Source organism: Bombina bombina, chromosome 6 (assembly GCF_027579735.1).
Source record: "Bombina bombina isolate aBomBom1 chromosome 6, aBomBom1.pri, whole genome shotgun sequence".
NCBI classification, from domain to species: domain Eukaryota; kingdom Metazoa; phylum Chordata; class Amphibia; order Anura; family Bombinatoridae; genus Bombina; species Bombina bombina.
Window position 1 is genome coordinate 778414971 of NC_069504.1, and position 20090 is coordinate 778435060.

Here is a 20090-nt window from a genome sequence, read left to right on the forward strand (position 1 = left end):
TGAAAAGCAGGTAAGTAGGCTCAGGATCACACGAGTCTGCAGCACTATATGGCAGCAGTTTTGCAAGAATGTTATACATTAGCAAGAGCACTAGATGGCAGAACTTGTTCCTGCTATGTAATTCTCCAGACATGTGCACGCAACCTATCTAGAGATATCTTCATCAAAGAATAACATAAGAACGTAGAAAATTTGATATCATCATTAAATTGAAAAGTTTATTTTTTTTAAATGTTTGCTCTATATGAATCATGAAAGAAATATTTTGGGTTTCATGCCCCTTTAATACACAGAAATCAGGACAATGGGCACTGATTGATACACATGCTCTGTGCAATAGCTTGACTGATGTGCGTAAAGCAAACCTTCCAACCAGTTTTCATATACTTTGTATTTTAAAGTACAGTGAAATAGCATGCAGTGCCTTTATAGCCCCACAGTACGATTTAGTTATATGTCCCTTTAATACTATATGAGATGTCTATCTTTATTATCTTATCACGTCTAAAGTATGTGCTTCTATACTAGGACTAAAATCATGTAGAGAAGTTTCATCCCACAATGAATGTTAAAGGGAAAGTCTAGTCAAGATTAAACTTTCATGATTCAGATAGAGCATGCAATTTTAAGCAACTTTCTAATTTACTCCTATTATCAATTTGTATTCGTTCTCTTGGTATCTTTATTTGAATGTAAGCTCAGGAGCCGGCCCATTTTTGGTTCAGACCATGGGTAGCACTTGCTGATTGGTGTCTAAATGTATCCATCCAATCAGCATGCACTACCCAGGTGCTGAACCAAAAATAGGCCGGCTCCTAAGCTTACTTTTTTGCTTTTTTAAATAAAGAAAGCAAGAGAATGAAGAAAATGTGATAATAGGAGTAAATTAGAAAGTTGCTTAAAATTGCATGCTCTATCTGAATCATGAAAGTGTAATCTTGACTAGACTATCCCTTTAAGGTTAACTTTGTAGCCGTCTGACTTCATAACATGTCGGGCGAATGATTAAAGTTTCTAACAAACCGTTAAAAACAGAATTTATGCTTAACTGATAAATTACTTTCTCCAACGGTGTGTCCGGTCCACGGCGTCATCCATTACTTGTGGGAAATATTCTCCCCCACAGGGAAAGGCAAGGAGAGCACACAGCAAGAGCTGTCCATATAGCTCCCCCTCTGGCTCCGCCCCCCAGTCATTCGACCGACGGTTAGGAGAAAAAGGAGAAACTATAGGGTGCCGTGGTGACTGTAGTGTATAAAGAAAATTTTTTCAACCTGATTAAAAAACCAGGGCGGGCCGTGGACCGGACACACCGTTGGAGAAAGTAATTTATCAGGTAAGCATAAATTCTGTTTTCTCCAACATTGGTGTGTCCGGTCCACGGCGTCATCCATTACTTGTGGGAACCAATACCAAAGCTTTAGGACACGGATGAAGGGAGGGAGCAAATCAGGTTACCTAAACGGAAGGCACCACGGCTTGCAAAACCTTTCTCCCAAAAATAGCCTCCGAAGAAGCAAAAGTATCAAATTTGTAGAATTTGGCAAAAGTGTGCAGAGAAGACCAAGTCGCTGCCTTACATATCTGGTCAACAGAAGCCTCGTTCTTATAGGCCCATGTGGAAGCCACAGCCCTAGTAGAGTGAGCTGTGATACGGTCAGGAGGCTGCCGTCCGGCAGTCTCATAAGCCAAGCGGATAATGCTTTTCAGCCAGAAAGAGAGAGGTAGCAGTAGCTTTTTTTTTTTTTTTTTTTTTTTTTTTAAATAGTTTTTATTGAGGTTTTTTTGACAGAATAAACATTTGGTAATTATCAATATGCAATAACAAAGAGATCAGAAATGTATTACATAGTAAACTGCAAACATGTGACAGATAGGTAAACCAAATGATTGAAAAACAAATACTTTTTCACATTATACTGTAAACACCAAGGTAATAGAAAACATACTACATGTACCAAGCAGTCATTATCAGGCTATATGGGGATACTGTAAATAGTACATAGAGTGAATGAACATAAATTGGAAAGAGCCACTCATGGGCCCCTGTTGAAAAACCTCATTTTTTTTTTTGTTTTTTAGGATAATATAATGTCAAACTCCCTTACTGGAAAATGGGTTTATGTTGAAACATTGGAACACCTCCATAGAATTAGCTAACAGCTAAGTTAAAATAGCATGCGTAGGTGACACACATTAGCGATCAGACCTGCTGATCTAGACAGGACATATGAACGCATTCCTAATGTATTATGAAGGGTTAGGTTCTAAGAGAGTAGTCAATAGTTGTGATGCAGGTGCGGTATAGACGAGATGAACCGCCTTGTTAGTTTCCCTGGAGTAGGGAATACATTATTATAGAGAGGGGAGGGGAGGGGGGGGGGGAGGTAGGATTTTTCATGCTTTCAGGATTATCTCACCATTTAGGAGCATGAGAACGAAATAAAATGCACTTAGAACTATCTTCACTATATAAAACATGAACAGGGAGAGTTTAAACATGCAATAGTAAGCTATGCAAATACAATGTAAGGAAATATACTACATTATAGATACTAGTAGTGAGAGAGCTATACCGAAAACTATGTAGCAGGGTATATTAAGAAATGTGATATGAAATGAAAGGGGGAATTAAATCAAAATGAACGGAGTCAGGGACTAGGGTTCTCATTCTATCTGACCTTAGCAAGTAGGGCCAGTCATAAGTATATACAGTGTTAGGCCAGGTTTGATATATACCCCATCATCTACAGGAAATACTGTCCCCAGAACGGCAGGTGCGAATCAACAGTTACATTACAGTCATGCATGCCAAGTTAGAGATAGACTTCTCGGTTGCTGCTTCTTATTTTAAGTGTAAGATTAGGGACTCATAGAAGAGGTAAATAGGATTACCTATAGTACATATAATAGTAGCATCAATGAGTCTAGCATGCAGTAATAGGCCAAGTAACAGAGACACAGGGGGTAGTGAAATAATATTTAGTATCTCAATAAGATGGCTAAATTTAAGTTGTAGAACGTATTACGCTAGAGATTGTTAGAAGGTGTAAGCTGCCCAACCATCCTATACATATATGTTATTTTTATGGACTTGAAGATCCTGTTAAACTCTAATAGGTGATGCCTATCTCTAGATAGAATTAGGGAGCTGCAGGTTTTAATTGTAGTGCCTACCTCGCTTACTAACATAGCTATGTATGGGTATCTAACGCAATTGAATCCTCTTCTAACAAGCTAGAATGCCTACCTAGTTATAAAAAGATAGAAATAACTTCAGCATTTCAGGCATAATGATCAATTAGGCTTTCTGAGTTAAACAGAGAGATTTAGGATTTTCCACACACTCATAGACCTTGCTGTCAAGACACGGGCCCTATGTCCAAACAGCAAGCAAGCACTCAACTTTCTCTCAATTAATTAAATAATATTTTACTATGCCTATTATGTTAAGTGAGGGATCTAAGTTAATAGAACCTAAGCTGGAAGACAATCTAATAAGTCATACTAGTGAACTGTAGGAATATAGATATGTAGGCATCAGAACATGTAAAACACATCGTGAACATCAACAACGTAAAACAGGGTTAACACAAGGCTAATAAACAGATGGGAAAAGCAAGAATTATCAATGAGACTAACATTTAACAATCGTATAGCGATCTAAGCTTATGTCCCAATGTATAATCAGTTGGATAGAAATCGCTCAATACGGGCAATCTAGTAAATACCCTGCTTGTCTCTAGCTTGTCCTGAAACATATTTCCGTAGAAGGTTATGAGCCAGAGACAGGGAGGCAGTTATGCTTTTAGTCCCTTAGCCAATACCTATTTTAAGGCTTCTCTGCGGCTGAGTAGTTAGGCGTCCATGACCCCTTGTAGCTCTCTGCAGCCAGAAGGAGTGAAGCCGGTAACCCTGTTGTCTTGTGAAAGAAAACTGTTGCAATGTTGTCTGCTCACTCAGGCTCATCAGCGGAATACCAGGAGTGATAGGGTGGCAGTTAGCGCTAATGACAATATGGCCCTTTATACATGCTTGGAAACTTAGACTTCCTCTCTCAGCCAAGACGGTCATGCGGGTAAAATCCTTAGGTATGAGGTGCTGTGTTGTCGCGTTGGTAGCTGAGGGCTCACAATTAATCTCCTCTGCCTCACGGAAGGTCTCGGATGTGGCTGATACAGAGCTGGCGACCCGTGGGGAATGCTGGATCCCCGGTGCTTCCCTGCAGGTAGTGTCCGCCTCGTCTGGGCTTGAAGACAATGCTGTCTGGGCTTTGCACAACTCCGCCGACTCAGCATTTCCAGCGAGAGCGGCAGCTAGCTTATTATGATGTCGGATTAGAAGTTTGTTAAGCTCCACAAGTAACTGGTGGGTATCAGCCATATTAGCTGCTTGTTTGCGAAAGTGGTAAGATGGCCGCCGTCTTTAGAAAGTGAGAGTAGATTCATTAAGTTTGAACCACATCCGGCAGTGAAATTACAGAGGTAAACAACCTCCAAACATCATTTAAGAGTTTGTAGAAATCGACTCACAATGGTAAAGGTTCCCTTTGTATAACAATACAAGCGTTTTTAGATGCCACGTAGTTAGAGGTAACAGTCATGGCCGCCATCAATGTGCTATATTCCAGCGCCTAGACTCACTTTTAAATTATTGCGCTGACAGGGAGATGCGATCCTCTCATTGTTCTGATATCAGGTAGTTAACCCATAGCTTCTCAGACCCTAATTTACACTTTGGTTGTTATTCTAGTGTAGTTTTTGTACATTTAGAGCCGGAGCTCCATGAACATGCGACTGCTCCTCTAGGCTGTTGGCTCCGCCCCCCCCAGCAGTAGCTTTTTGACCTCTCCTCTTACCAGAGTAAACAACAAACAAAGATGAGGTTTGTCTAAAATCTTTTGTTGCTTCTAAATAGAACTTTAAAGCACGAACAACATCTAAATTGTGTAATAAACGTTCCTTCTTTGAAACTGGATTCGGACACAAAGAAGGAACAACTATTTCCTGGTTGATGTTCTTGTTGGAAACAACTTTTGGAAGAAAACCAGGCTTAGTACGCAAAACAACCTTATCTGAATGAAAAACCAGATATGGTGGATTACACTGCAAAGCAGATAATTCAGAAACTCTTCTAGCAGAAGAAATAGCAACCAAAAACAGAACTTTCCAAGATAATAACTTAATATCTATGGAATGTAAAGGTTCAAACGGAACCCCTTGAAGAACTGAAAGAACTAAATTTAGACTCCAAGGAGGAGTCATGGGTCTGTAAACAGGCTTGATTCTAACCAAAGCCTGAACAAAAGCTTGTACATCTGGCAAAGCTGCCAGTCGTTTGTGCAACAAGACGGATAATGCAGAAATCTGTCCTTTTAAAGAACTAGCTGACAACCCTTGGAGAAAGGAGAGAATCTTTGGAATTTTAATCTTACTCCAGGAGAATCCTTTGGATTCACACCAACAGATATATTTTTTCCATATTTTATGGTAAATCTTTCTAGTCACAGGTTTTCTGGCTTGGACCAGAGTATCTATCACAGAATTTGAAAACCCACGCTTGGATAAAATCAAGCGTTCAATTTCCAAGCAGTCAGCTGCAGAGAAACTAGATTTGGATGTTCGAATGGACCTTGTACTAGAAGATCCTGTCTCAAAAGGTAGCTTCCATGGTGGAGCCGATGACATATTCACCAGGTCTGCATACCAAGTCCTGCGTGGCCACGCAGGAGCTATCAGAATCACCGAGGCCTTCTCCTGTTTGATCCTGGCTATGAGCCTGGGAAGGAGAGCAAACAGTGGAAACACATATGCTAGGTTGAACGACCAAGGCGCCACTAATGCATCCACTAGAGTCGCCTTGGGATCCCTGGATCTGGACCCGTAGCAAGGTATCTTGAAGTTCTGACGGGACGCCATTAGATCCATGTCTGGAATGCCCCATAATTGGGTTAACTGAGCAAAGACCTCCGGATGGAGTTCCCACTCCCCCGGATGGAAAGTCTGACGACTCAAATAGTCCGCCTCCCAGTTGTCTACTCCTGGGATGTGAATAGCAGATAGATGGCAGGAGTGATTCTCTGCCCATTGGATTATCTTGGTTACTTCCTTCATCGCTAGGGAACTCTTTGTTCCCCCCTGATGATTGATGTACGCAACAGTCGTTATGTTGTCCGACTGAAATCTTATGAACCTGGCTTCCGCTAGCTGAGGCCAAGCCAGGAGCGCATTGAATATAGCTCTTAGTTCCAAAATGTTTATCGGGAGAAGCGACTCTTCCCGCGACCATAGGTCCTGAGCTTTCAGGGAGTCCCAGACCGCGCCCCACCCCAAGAGGCTGGCGTCGGTCGTTACGATGACCCACTCCGGTCTGCGGAAACTCATTCCCTGAGACAGGTGATCCTGGGTCAACCACCAGAGAAGTGAGTCCCTGGTTACCTGATCTACTTGAATTTGGGGAGACAAGTCTGTATAGTCCCCATTCCACTGATTGAGCATGCATAGCTGTAATGGTCTTAGATGAATTCGAGCAAAAGGAACCACATCCATTGCTGCGACCATTAGTCCTATTACTTCCATGCATTGAGCTATGGAGGGTTGAGGAATAGAATGAAGAACTCGACAAGCTTTTAGAAGCTTTGCCTTTCTGACTTCTGTGAGAAAAATCTTCATTTCCACAGAATCTATTATTGTTCCCAGAAAAGGAACCCTTGTGGACGGTGACAGTGAACTTTTTTCTATGTTCACCTTCCACCCGTGAGATCTGAGAAAGGCCAACACAATGTCTGTATGAGCCCTCGCTTTGGAAAGGGACGACGCTTGGATTAGGATGTCGTCTAGATAAGGTGCTACAGCGATGCCCCTCGGCCTTAGGACCGCTAGAAGGGACCTTAGCACCTTTGTGAAAATTCTGGGAGCGGTGGCTAAACCGAATGGAAGAGCCACAAACTGGTAATGTTTGTCCAGAAAGGCGAACCTCAGGAACTGATGATGAGATTTGTGGATTGGGATATGCAGATACGCATCCTTTAGATCCACGGTAGTCAAAAATTGACCCTGCTGGATTGTCGGTAAGATTGTCCGAATGGTTTCCATCTTGAAGGATGGAACTCTGAGGAACTTGTTTAATATCTTTAAATCCAGAATTGGCCTGAAAGTTCCCTCTTTTTTGGGAACCACAGACAGGTTTGAGTAAAAACCTAGACCTTGTTCCCCGGAGGGGACTGGGTTTATCACTCCCATCATTGATAGGTCTCTTACACAATGTAAGAATGCCTGTTTCTTTATCTGGTCTGAAGATAAGCGAGACAGGTGGAACCTTCCCTTTGGAGGAAGTCCCTTGAATTCTAACAGGTATCCCTTGGAAACTATCTCTAGTGCCCAGGGATCCAGAACATCTCTTGCCCAAGCCTGAGCGAAGAGAGATAGTCTGCCCCCTACCAGATCCGGTCCCGGATCGGGGGCTACCCCTTCATGCTGTCTTGGTAGCAGCAGCAGGTTTCTTGGTTTGTTTACCCTTGTTCTAGCCTTGCATGGGCTTCCAAGCGGGTTTGGGCTGGCCCGCGTTACCTTCTTGTCTAGCGGCAGTGGAGTTATTAGCCGGTCCGTTCCTGAAATTGCGAAAGGAACGGAAATTAGACTTGTTCTTAGCCTTAAAAGGCCTATCCTGTGGGAGGGCATGGCCCTTACCCCCAGTGATGTCTGAAATAATTTCCTTCAATTCCGGCCCAAAAAGGGTCTTACCCTTGAAAGGAATATTCAGTAACTTAGTCTTGGACGACACATCTGCCGACCAGGATTTTAGCCAAAGCGCCCTCCGCGCTACTATAGCAAAACCTGAGTTTTTCGCCGCCAATTTCGTTATTTGAAAGGCGGCATCCAATATAAAGGAATTAGCTAACTTTAATGCGTGAATTCTGTCCATGACTTCTTCATAGGAAGTCTCTTTCTGGAGCGACCTTTCTAGTTCTTCGAACCAAAAGGACGCCGCTGAAGTGACAGTAATAACACACGTAGCTGGTTGAAGGATGAACCCTTGCTGAACAAAAATCTTTTTAAGCAATCCTTCCAATTTTTTATCCATAGGATCTTTGAAAGCGCAGCTGTCCTCTATAGGAATAGTTGTGCGCTTCGCTAGTGTTGAAACAGCTCCCTCAACCTTCGGGACCGTTTGCCATGCGTCCCTTCTAGGGTCTACTATGGGAAACATTTTCTTAAATATAGGAGGTGGGGCAAAGGGTACACCTGGCTTCTCCCACTCCTTTTCCACTATGTTCGCTACCCTCTTAGGTATTGGAAAAGTGTCGTCGTGCACTGGGACCTCTAAAAATTTGTCCAATTTGCACAACTTCTCTGGTACTACCATGGAATCACAGTCATCCAGAGTAGCTAATACCTCCTTAAGCAAAGCGCGGAGATGTTCTAGTTTAAACTTAAATGCCACTAGATCAGGTTCTGCCTGTTGAGAAATTTTTCCTGAATCTGAAATTTCACCCTCAGACAGCCCTTCCCTTACAGCAAATTCCGATTGATGCGAGGGTAAAATAGATAAGGCATCGTCAGCGTCTGATTGTTCATCCTTTTTATCTGTATTTAAAACTGAACAATCACGCTTTCTCTGAAAAGCTGGCAGTTTGGATAAAAGATTTGCTATAGAATTATCCACTACTACTGATAATTGTTGCATAGAAATAAGCACTGGCGCGCTAGGTGTCGCCTGCGCGGGCAAAGCTGGTGTAGACACAGAAGGAGAGGATGTAGAGCTATCCCCACTACCTTCATTAGATAAATCATCTTGGGCAACATTATGAAAAATAACAGAGCTGTCCTGATTTTGTTTGGACGCTATGGCGCAATTATCACAAACACTCGAAGGGGGAACCACATTTGTCTCTATACACACAGAACATAGGTTATCTGATGGAACAGACATGTTAAATAGATTTAGGCAGGCAAACAATGCAATAAAAACGATTTTAAACAAAAACGTTACTGTCTCTTTAAATAATAAAATGACACATTTATTTCTGAATGTTCAAAAAACTATGAAGGCAATATCCGATTTTTCTGAAATTTGGACCCCAGTGTCTTAATGCTTAGAAAGTATTGCACAGCAAATATGGAGACTCTAGCTCTTAAAACAAGCAAACCGGAGCTAATTGTTTGATTTAACCGTTTTTATACACTACAATCCCTGCTACAGCCTTGTTGCAGCTTTTTACCTTCCTTAGGGGTCACCATTCACAGAAAAAAGCCTTTTGGAGTCACTTTCTGAGTTTCAAATGGTATCATATTGTAATAAAAACCAATCGATTTTGCCCCTAACAGTGTCTACCAGCATAAAAAACAAAAAGGGGAAGCCTGTTATCTTTTTTGCTGAGGTGAAAGAAAAATGGCTTACCTTTTCCCCTGAGGGGAAATATGACTGTCATCTAGCATTAGCCTGTGTTGTTAGAAGGAGACCAGTCATACCTGAAGCAGATGAGTCTGCAAACTGTTACCCCCAACTGAAGTTCTCTTGTTTCAACAGTCCTGCGTGATAACAGTAATGGATTTTAGTTACTGTCTGCTAAAATCATAGCCCTCTTAAACAGAAATCTTCATCACTTTTCTGTTATAGAGTAAATAGTACAAGCCAGCACTATTTTAAAATAAACTCTTGATAGAAGAATAAAAAACTACAACTAACACCACAAACTCCTCGCCATCCCCGTGGTAGATGCTACTTGTTCAGAGCGGCAAGGAGAATGACTGGGGGGCGGAGCCAGAGGGGGAGCTATATGGACAGCTCTTGCTGTGTGCTCTCCTTGCCTTTCCCTGTGGGGGAGAATATTTCCCACAAGTAATGGATGACGCCGTGGACCGGACACACCAATGTTGGAGAAATAAGTTATTTCTAAAAGGATGATCCCAAAGATTGTTCACTAAAAGGTGAAAAGGCTAAAGCTGGTGGTTCAACAACAAGAGTTAGTGCCACGGGAGAAGGAAGTTCTTGTCTGTAAATCTAACCTTTGCTTCCATAATCTAAGAACAGGTGGTTCCACGCTCACAAAGTATTTAAAGGGATATGAAACTCAACATTTTTCTTTCATGATTCAGACAGTGAATACGATTTAAAATAAAAAATAAGTATCCAAATTACTTCTAATATCAAATTTGCTTTGTTCTCATGTTATTCTTTGATGAAGAGATATCTAGATAGCATGCACATGCCTGAAGCAGTACATGACAGGAAATAGTGCTGGCATCTAGTGCTCTTGCTAATGTATAACATTGTTGGCGAAACTGCTGCAGACACGTGCACACTCCTGAACTCACCTTCCTGCTTTTCAACAAACGATAACAAGAAAGTGAAGGAAATGTGATAATAGAGGTAAATTGCAAAATTGTTTCAAATTGAATGATCTATTTGAATCGTAAAAGAATAAAAGTTGGGGTTTTATGTCCCTTTAAGGCTATTGCTCAAAGCATATTCTTTTGCATTCATTGTTGTCACAATCCTTAAGCAAATAAAGCACATTAGTTCAATTCATAACTGTTTCTATGGATACGAATTAAGTTTCCATTTTACTGGTTTGATGCTTTGTTGATCTTAAGTCTTGTTAAGGACTGGAAATTATGGCAGAACAAGAAATCATTTATGGTTGACTGCTTACTAAATGTGGTATACTACATATTCTGTATTAGAATTTGGTAAAAACAAAGAAAACCCCCCCCCCACCAATTTCCTTAAAAGGGACATGAATTTTTTTATTTTATTTCATGATTTAAAAAAGAGCAAGGGGATTTTAAACAATTTACTTCTATAATCTAATTTGCTTCATTCTCTTGATATCCTTTGTTGAAAAGCATGTCTGAATAGGCTCAGCAGCTGCCGATTGGTGGCTTCCTCATGTGATTGACTCACCCCATGTGCATTGCTATTTATTCAGCAAACGATATTTGAAGAATGAAGCAAATTACATAATAGAAGTAAATTGGAATGTTTAAAATGGTATCCTAACTGAATCATGAAATAAAATATTTGGGTTTCATGTCCCTTTAAATGAACATACAGTGCTGAGTAATTTTGCTTTTTTTCTTGGGTTGGTATTAAACAGTATTGATCGTTTAACCTCATATACTGCAAGACAAAGCTTTCCATAAAACCTTATAGTGAACCTGGCAGCTTAACACTACGTATTCTATTCCTAGGATTAAAAACACATCAAATCCTATTACAGATTTCTTTGATGATTCACATTTGCATTAGCCTGGTTGTTCAATGTACATTTTAAAAGGAGGGTCTTTTAGTGGCTAATGAGCAAAGCAGATCAATCATGTGCATATACATATTTTTTTATATTGATAATAAAAAAAAATACACTTTTGTTTTACATTGCTAATTAAAATCAGTAGTTTAAGAATCCATTTTAATAACTACACATGTACAAGGCAATTACTTTACGTCAAAAAACAATAGGAAATAATAAAACTTTACCAAAATAATTATGATTTTCTGGACCATAACAAATTTATGTAAAAACACACCTCTCTATATCATGTACAATGTTTCATCGTAAACCAGCCTTAAAAGAGAAAATCAAATCTAGTTGCAATAAGCGTTAAAAAATACATTTATGTTTAGATTGAAAAAAGGCTGAATGCAGCTTAAAGACATTTGGAAAACAAAATATTCCCTATTGCTTATTGTGGTCTTTATCCTTTATGTGCACATTTTGTTTTGTGTTTTAAGCAGTTTCGCTTTTACACTTGATATTGTACAAAATCCACTGGACCGTTGCATATATCCGTTTTTAAAAGGCCATAACAGTCGAAAAATGAAATGCTCTAGTTTGTTACAGTAATTTTAAGACTAATCGAGCGCAAAGGGGCTAAACACACAGTAGAAGTGCAGCTCAGGACCCACAGAGCATTGCTAGTCCCAAGCGGAAACTGCTGCTGAGCCAGTCAGCAGCGCTAGTTGCTACAGTAGTGTAGGGTCTTAAAAATGTTCGACTATTATGGCCATATAAATATCAAGTATGTAATTCAATTTGCTGTGATTACTGCTGAAGGCTATAGGCTAATGCATTATTTCTTAACCGCGGTCTTTAAGTACCCCCAACAGGCCAGGTTTGCCTTATAGCTGAACCAGTGCACAGGTGAAATAACCAGCTTATGGGTGAGAGCAGGTTAGTAACCATAGTTACTGCTCAGCTGATTTTTTCACCTGTGCACTGGTTCAGCTATAATGAAAACCTGGCATGTTGGGGGTACTTGAGGACCGCGGTAAGAAAGACTGATCTAATGGGTTACTAAACATACATGAAAATAGCAGCTAGATACTTTTAATAAAGAACTGTTCTTCTTTAACCTTATGTGCAAAGTTTTCAGTTTGCTATTTTATAGTTTTAATCTAAAGCATCACAATAACTTTGTGCATACAACATGCTACTTTGAATAATTCAGTTATTAACTAAAATGAGGAAAGATCGTTGCTCAGATTGTAGAATTCCAAAGATTTTGGCTTTGAAAAGGAAAATAACAGCGATGTATATCTTATATTTATGTTAAAGGGACATTTTACTACACTAGAAGGTTACTACTCACCATGATATTGTTTATCCTCCTGTGCCTGCAGCTGTTTTCAAAGGCTGTTATTCTCTTATTTAACCCCCTCACAAATTATCAGTTAGTGAAGCTCCGCTTCTTCACACTGGCCGCCGCCATCTTGGAGCTTATATTTGTTATGTAACTTTTAAAGTGTGCAAAAAACTGCAAAAATGTAACTCTTCTGCCTATCTAATATGCGAGCTAAACTAAAGTGCATGGTACATCTGTCAAAAAGCCAGTAACAACACTGTGCACTGTTTCTATCACAGGATGCAACAATACGCGAGCTACAAAATGGCGGCGCCCAGTATAAAATGCAAAGCTTTACCAACTGGCTTCTGTAATGGGTGAAATAAGAACAGTTTTAGAGAGAGCTACAGGAGGAAAAAAAAATAGCATGGCGAGTAGTAATCATCCTACTGTAGTTGTACCCAGCTGCTTAATGTCCCTTTAAATTATTTATTCTGTTTATTGGACAGAAACCAAGGCCGTAAAAGTTAATTAGATTCACTAATGAGAACACAGAGCAAAACCCACTCTCCTCAATTCAGAATCAGTATAAAATGAAGCACTTGTATTACACTGTAAGTGATGTCTCTGTAACGGCAAACATCTTTAATAAAAATGAGTCTTAATATTTCTGTGGCACTGGGCAATCTTCACATTCCACAGAAGTGGAAACTGTAGTTTGTAGATCTGCAGCTCAGTCTGTTCTCCCCATCTTTGCAATAAGCTCATCACAGATCTTTGTCAGCTCTTCTATCTCTTGGTTCTATAAAAGAAAATGAAAGAAACATGACGACATACAAAAGCATTTTTTGTTTTGTTTTAGGGAAAAAGAGGGCTCTTGAAGCTAAAAGTTACAATATTGTACACATTTATTTCAAGTCAAATCAGTTAAAATATCAATCACAGCTCTTACAACTCCAATATATAGCAAGACTAATTCCTATGCGGGATGTCTCCCACCACAAAAACAGAATTTATGTTTACCTGATAAATTACTTTCTCCAACGGTGTGTCCGGTCCACGGCGTCATCCTTACTTGTGGGATATTCTCTTCCCCAACAGGAAATGGCAAAGAGCCCAGCAAAGCTGGTCACATGATCCCTCCTAGGCTCCGCCTACCCCAGTCATTCGACCGACGTTAAGGAGGAATATTTGCATAGGAGAAACCATATGGTACCGTGGTGACTGTAGTTAAAGAAAATAAATTATCAGACCTGATTAAAAAAACCAGGGCGGGCCGTGGGCCGGACACACCGTTGGAGAAAGTAATTTATCAGGTAAACATAAATTCTGTTTTCTCCAACATAGGTGTGTCCGGTCCACGGCGTCATCCTTACTTGTGGGAACCAATACCAAAGCTTTAGGACACGGATGAAGGGAGGGAGCAATCAGGTCACCTAAATGGAAGGCACCACGGCTTGCAAAACCTTTCTCCCAAAAATAGCCTCAGAAGAAGCAAAAGTATCAAACTTGTAAAATTTGGTAAAAGTGTGCAGTGAAGACCAAGTCGCTGCCCTACATATCTGATCAACAGAAGCCTCGTTCTTGAAGGCCCATGTGGAAGCCACAGCCCTAGTGGAATGAGCTGTGATTCTTTCGGGAGGCTGCCGTCCGGCAGTCTCGTAAGCCAATCTGATGATGCTTTTAATCCAAAAAGAGAGAGAGGTAGAAGTTGCTTTTTGACCTCTCCTTTTACCAGAATAAACAACAAACAAGGAAGATGTTTGTCTAAAATCCTTTGTAGCATCTAAATAGAATTTTAGAGCGCGAACAACATCCAAATTGTGCAACAAACGTTCCTTCTTTGAAACTGGTTTCGGACACAGAGAAGGTACGATAATCTCCTGGTTAATGTTTTTGTTAGAAACAACTTTTGGAAGAAAACCAGGTTTAGTACGTAAAACCACCTTATCTGCATGGAACACCAGATAAGGAGGAGAACACTGCAGAGCAGATAATTCTGAAACTCTTCTAGCAGAAGAAATTGCAACTAAAAACAAAACCTTCCAAGATAATAACTTAATATCAACGGAATGCAAGGGTTCAAACGGAACCCCCTGAAGAACTGAAAGAACTAAATTGAGACTCCAAGGAGGAGTCAAAGGTTTGTAAACAGGCTTAATTCTAACCAGAGCCTGAACAAAGGCTTGAACATCTGGCACAGCAGCCAGTTTTTTGTGAAGTAACACCGACAAGGCAGAAATCTGTCCCTTCAGGGAACTTGCAGATAATCCTTTTTCCAATCCTTCTTGAAGGAAGGATAGAATCCTAGGAATCTTAACCTTGTCCCAAGAGAATCCTTTAGATTCACACCAACAGATATATTTTTTCCAAATTTTGTGGTAAATCTTTCTAGTTACAGGCTTTCTGGCCTGAACAAGAGTATCAATAACAGAATCTGAGAACCCTCGCTTCGATAAAATCAAGCGTTCAATCTCCAAGCAGTCAGCTGGAGTGAAACCAGATTCGGATGTTCGAACGGACCCTGAACAAGAAGGTCTCGTCTCAAAGGTAGCTTCCAAGGTGGAGCCGATGACATATTCACCAGATCTGCATACCAAGTCCTGCGTGGCCACGCAGGAGCTATCAAGATCACCGACGCCCTCTCCTGATTGATCCTGGCTACCAGCCTGGGGATGAGAGGAAACGGCGGGAACACATAAGCTAGTTTGAAGGTCCAAGGTGCTACTAGTGCATCCACTAGAGCCGCCTTGGGATCCCTGGATCTGGACCCGTAGCAAGGAACTTTGAAGTTCTGACGAGAGGCCATCAGATCCATGTCTGGAATGCCCCACAGCTGAGTGACTTGGGCAAAGATTTCCGGATGGAGTTCCCACTCCCCCGGATGCAATGTCTGACGACTCAGAAAATCCGCTTCCCAATTTTCCACTCCTGGGATGTGGATAGCAGACAGGTGGCAGGAGTGAGACTCCGCCCATAGAATGATTTTGGTCACTTCTTCCATCGCTAGGGAACTCCTTGTTCCCCCCTGATGGTTGATGTACGCAACAGATGTCATGTTGTCTGATTGAAACCGTATGAACTTGGCCCTCGCTAGCTGAGGCCAAGCCTTGAGAGCATTGAATATCGCTCTCAGTTCCAGAATATTTATCGGTAGAAGAGATTCTTCCCGAGACCAAAGACCCTGAGCTTTCAGGGATCCCCAGACCGCGCCCCAGCCCATCAGACTGGCGTCGGTCGTGACAATGGCCCACTCTGGTCTGCGGAATGTCATCCCTTGTGACAGGTTGTCCAGGGACAGCCACCAACGGAGTGAGTCCCTGGTCCTCTGATTTACTTGTATCTTCGGAGACAAGTCTGTATAGTCCCCATTCCACTGACTGAGCATGCACAGTTGTAATGGTCTTAGATGAATGCGCGCAAAAGGAACTATGTCCATTGCCGCTACCATCAACCCGATCACTTCCATGCACTGAGCTATGGAAGGAAGAGGAACGGAATGAAGTATCCGACAAGAGTCTAGAAGCTTTGTTTTTCTGGCCTCTGTCAGAAAAATCCTCATTTCTAAGGAGTCTATTATTGTTCCCAAGAAGGGAACCCTTGTTGACGGGGATAGAGAACTCTTTTCCACGTTCACTTTCCACCCGTGAGATCTGAGAAAGGCCAGGACAATGTCCGTGTGAGCCTTTGCTTGAGGAAGGGACGACGCTTGAATCAGAATGTCGTCCAAGTAAGGTACTACAGCAATGCCCCTTGGTCTTAGCACAGCTAGAAGGGACCCCAGTACCTTTGTGAAAATCCTTGGAGCAGTGGCTAATCCGAAAGGAAGCGCCACGAACTGGTAATGTTTGTCCAGGAATGCGAACCTTAGGAACCGATGATGTTCCTTGTGGATAGGAATATGTAGATACGCATCCTTTAAATCCACCGTGGTCATGAATTGACCTTCCTGGATGGAAGGAAGAATAGTTCGAATGGTTTCCATCTTGAACGATGGAACCTTGAGAAACTTGTTTAAGATCTTGAGATCTAAGATTGGTCTGAACGTTCCCTCTTTTTTGGGAACTATGAACAGATTGGAGTAGAACCCCATCCCTTGTTCTCTTAATGGAACAGGATGAATCACTCCCATTTTTAACAGGTCTTCTACACAATGTAAGAATGCCTGTCTTTTTATGTGGTCTGAAGACAACTGAGACCTGTGGAACCTCCCCCTTGGGGGAAGTCCCTTGAATTCCAGAAGATAACCTTGGTAGACTATTTCTAGCGCCCAAGGATCCAGAACATCTCTTGCCCAAGCCTGAGCGAAGAGAGAGAGTCTGCCCCCCACCAGATCCGGTCCCGGATCGGGGGCCAACATTTCATGCTGTCTTGGTAGCAGTGGCAGGTTTCTTGGCCTGCTTTCCCTTGTTCCAGCCTTGCATTGGTCTCCAAGCTGGCTTGGCTTGAGAAGTATTACCCTCTTGCTTAGAGGACGTAGCACCTTGGGCTGGTCCGTTTCTACGAAAGGGACGAAAATTAGGTTTATTTTTTGCCTTGAAAGGCCGATCCTGAGGAAGGGCGTGGCCCTTACCCCCAGTGATATCAGAGATAATCTCTTTCAAGTCAGGGCCAAACAGCGTTTTCCCCTTGAAAGGAATGTTAAGTAGCTTGTTCTTGGAAGACGCATCAGCCGACCAAGATTTCAACCAAAGCGCTCTGCGCGCCACAATAGCAAACCCAGAATTCTTAGCCGCTAACCTAGCCAATTGCAAAGTGGCGTCTAGGGTGAAAGAATTAGCCAATTTGAGAGCATTGATTCTGTCCATAATCTCCTCCAAAGGAGGAGAATCACTATCGACCGCTCTTATCAGATCATCGAACCAGAAACATGCGGCTGTAGCGACAGGGACAATGCATGAAATTGGTTGTAGAAGGTAACCTTGTTGAACAAACATCTTTTTAAGCAAACCTTCTAATTTTTTATCCATAGGATCTTTGAAAGCACAACTATCCTCTATGGGTATAGTGGTGCGTTTGTTTAAAGTGGAAACCGCTCCCTCGACCTTGGGGACTGTCTGCCATAAGTCCTTTCTGGGGTCGACCATAGGAAACAATTTTTTAAATATGGGGGGAGGGACGAAAGGAATACCGGGCCTTTCCCATTCTTTATTAACAATGTCCGCCACCCGCTTGGGTATAGGAAAAGCTTCTGGGAGCCCCGGCACCTCTAGGAACTTGTCCATTTTACAAAGTTTCTCTGGGATGACCAACTTGTCACAATCATCCAGAGTGGATAGTACCTCCTTAAGCAGAATGCGGAGATGTTCCAACTTAAATTTAAATGCAATCATATCAGGTTCAGCCTGTTGAGAAATGTTCCCTGAATCAGTAATTTCTCCCTCAGACAAAACCTCCCTGGCCCCATCAGACTGGGTTAGGGGCCCTTCAGAAATATTATTATCAGCGTCGTCATGCTCTTCAGTATCTAAAACAGAGCAGCCGCGCTTACGCTGATAAGTGTTCATTTTGGCTAAAATGTTTTTGACAGAATTATCCATTACAGCCGTTAATTGTTGCATAGTAAGGAGTATTGGCGCGCTAGATGTACTAGGGGCCTCCTGAGTGGGCAAGACTCGTGTAGACGAAGGAGGGAATGATGCAGTACCATGCTTACTCCCCTCACTTGAGGAATCATCTTGGGCATCATTATCATTATCACATAAATCACATTTATTTAAATGAATAGGAATTCTGGCTTCCCCACATTCAGAACACAGTCTATCTGGTAGTTCAGACATGTTAAACAGGCATAAACTTGATAACAAAGTACAAAAAACGTTTTAAAATAAAACCGTTACTGTCACTTTAAATTTTAAACTGAACACACTTTATTACTGCAATTGCGAAAAAACATGAAGGAATTGTTCAAAATTCACCAAATTTTCACCACAGTGTCTTAAAGCCTTAAAAGTATTGCACACCAAATTTGGAAGCTTTAACCCTTAAAATAACGGAACCGGAGCCGTTTTGAACTTTAACCCCTTTACAGTCCCTGGTATCAGCTTTGCTGAGACCCAACCAAGCCCAAAGGGGAATACGATACCCAAATGACGCCTTCAGAAAGTCTTTTCTAAGTATCAGAGCTCCTCTCACATGCCTCTCAAAAACAAGTGCGCCACACCGGCGCGAAAATGAGGCTCTGCTTATGCTTTGGGAAAGCCCCTAAAGAATAAGGTGTCTAAAACAGTGCCTGCCGATATTATTATATCAAAATACCCAGATAAAATGATTCCTCAAGGCTAAATATGTGTTAATAATGAATCGATTTAGCCCAGAAAAAGTCTACAGTTTTAATAAGCCCTTGTGAAGCCCTTATTTACGATCGTAATAAACATGGCTTACCGGATCCCATAGGGAAAATGACAGCTTCCAGCATTACATCGTCTTGTTAGAATGTGTCATACCTCAAGCAGCAAGAGACTGCACACTGTTCCCCCAACTGAAGTTAATTGCTCTCAACAGTCCTGTGTGGAACAGCCATGGATTTTAGTGACGGTTGCTAAAATCATTTTCCTCATACAAACAGAAATCTTCATCTCTTTTCTGTTTCTGAGTAAATAGTACATACCAGCACTATTTCAAAATAACAAACTCTTGATTGAATAATAAAAACTACAGTTAAACACTAAAAAACTCTAAGCCATCTCCGTGGAGATGTTGCCTGTACAACGGCAAAGAGAATGACTGGGGTAGGCGGAGCCTAGGAGGGATCATGTGACCAGCTTTGCTGGGCTCTTTGCCATTTCCTGTTGGGGAAGAGAATATCCCACAAGTAAGGATGACGCCGTGGACCGGACACACCTATGTTGGAGAAACACCACCTTTTTGAATATAAAATGGGCCACTTAAAATTCTTATAAAAAGTTCTTCAAAATCATTAAAACAACTTAAAGATAGCCAGCACCTTTTATCAGTTTCATGTGCTGATATGTAGTAGTATACCTCAGACGGAACAGTCCGTGGCTCACAGTTTACCTCACCAAGGATATACTGAAGGCTGACACAGTATCCGGTCCTGGCCATTGAAACAGAGTAGAGGTCGGAAGGAAGGAAGGAAAGACCGGGATATCAGCGGACTCTGTAAGGTAATCTGTGTGAGCCAGACTGTTTGTAAACATTCTAAAACTAACTAAATTAGTAAGGGCTTATATATGAGTATAGACAGAGTACAACTTTTGCATCTTAGGCTATTTAAGCTTTCAAGTTTATTTTTATTTGAGCATAGTGGTGTGGGTATATCAGGATTTCAAAAAGGGAGAGAGGAAAAAAAAAAGAGGAGAGGGGGTAATGCGGGAAGAGTAAGAACAAATAACATATGGTTAGGTGATCACAATAGCTGGTATATAGAGGTGCTTTTTTGGGGGAAGAGCCCTATTCCACGTCTTGCCTCGTTTCATGTGTTTCTAGTTTACTTTGTTTAAGATATGAAAATCTTTCAAGTTGCAAAAAGATGCTTACTTGGGAATGACAATCATGAGATTTCCA

The 20090-nt window shown here is 41.5% G+C and overlaps 1 protein-coding gene across 2 annotated transcripts in view; it reads right to left on the reverse strand.

Moving 5' to 3' along the window:
* Positions 1–11383: 11383 nt before the first annotated feature.
* The window catches only part of TACC1 (transforming acidic coiled-coil containing protein 1), a 280191-nt gene continuing 271484 nt past the window's right edge, over positions 11384–20090 (reverse strand). For both annotated transcript variants that reach the window (XM_053718086.1, XM_053718085.1), the window contains exon 13: positions 11384–13365. In XM_053718086.1, the coding sequence (XP_053574061.1) occupies positions 13297–13365 (69 nt within the window). In that variant the 3' untranslated portion in view covers positions 11384–13296. The remainder of the gene's footprint in view (positions 13366–20090) is intronic.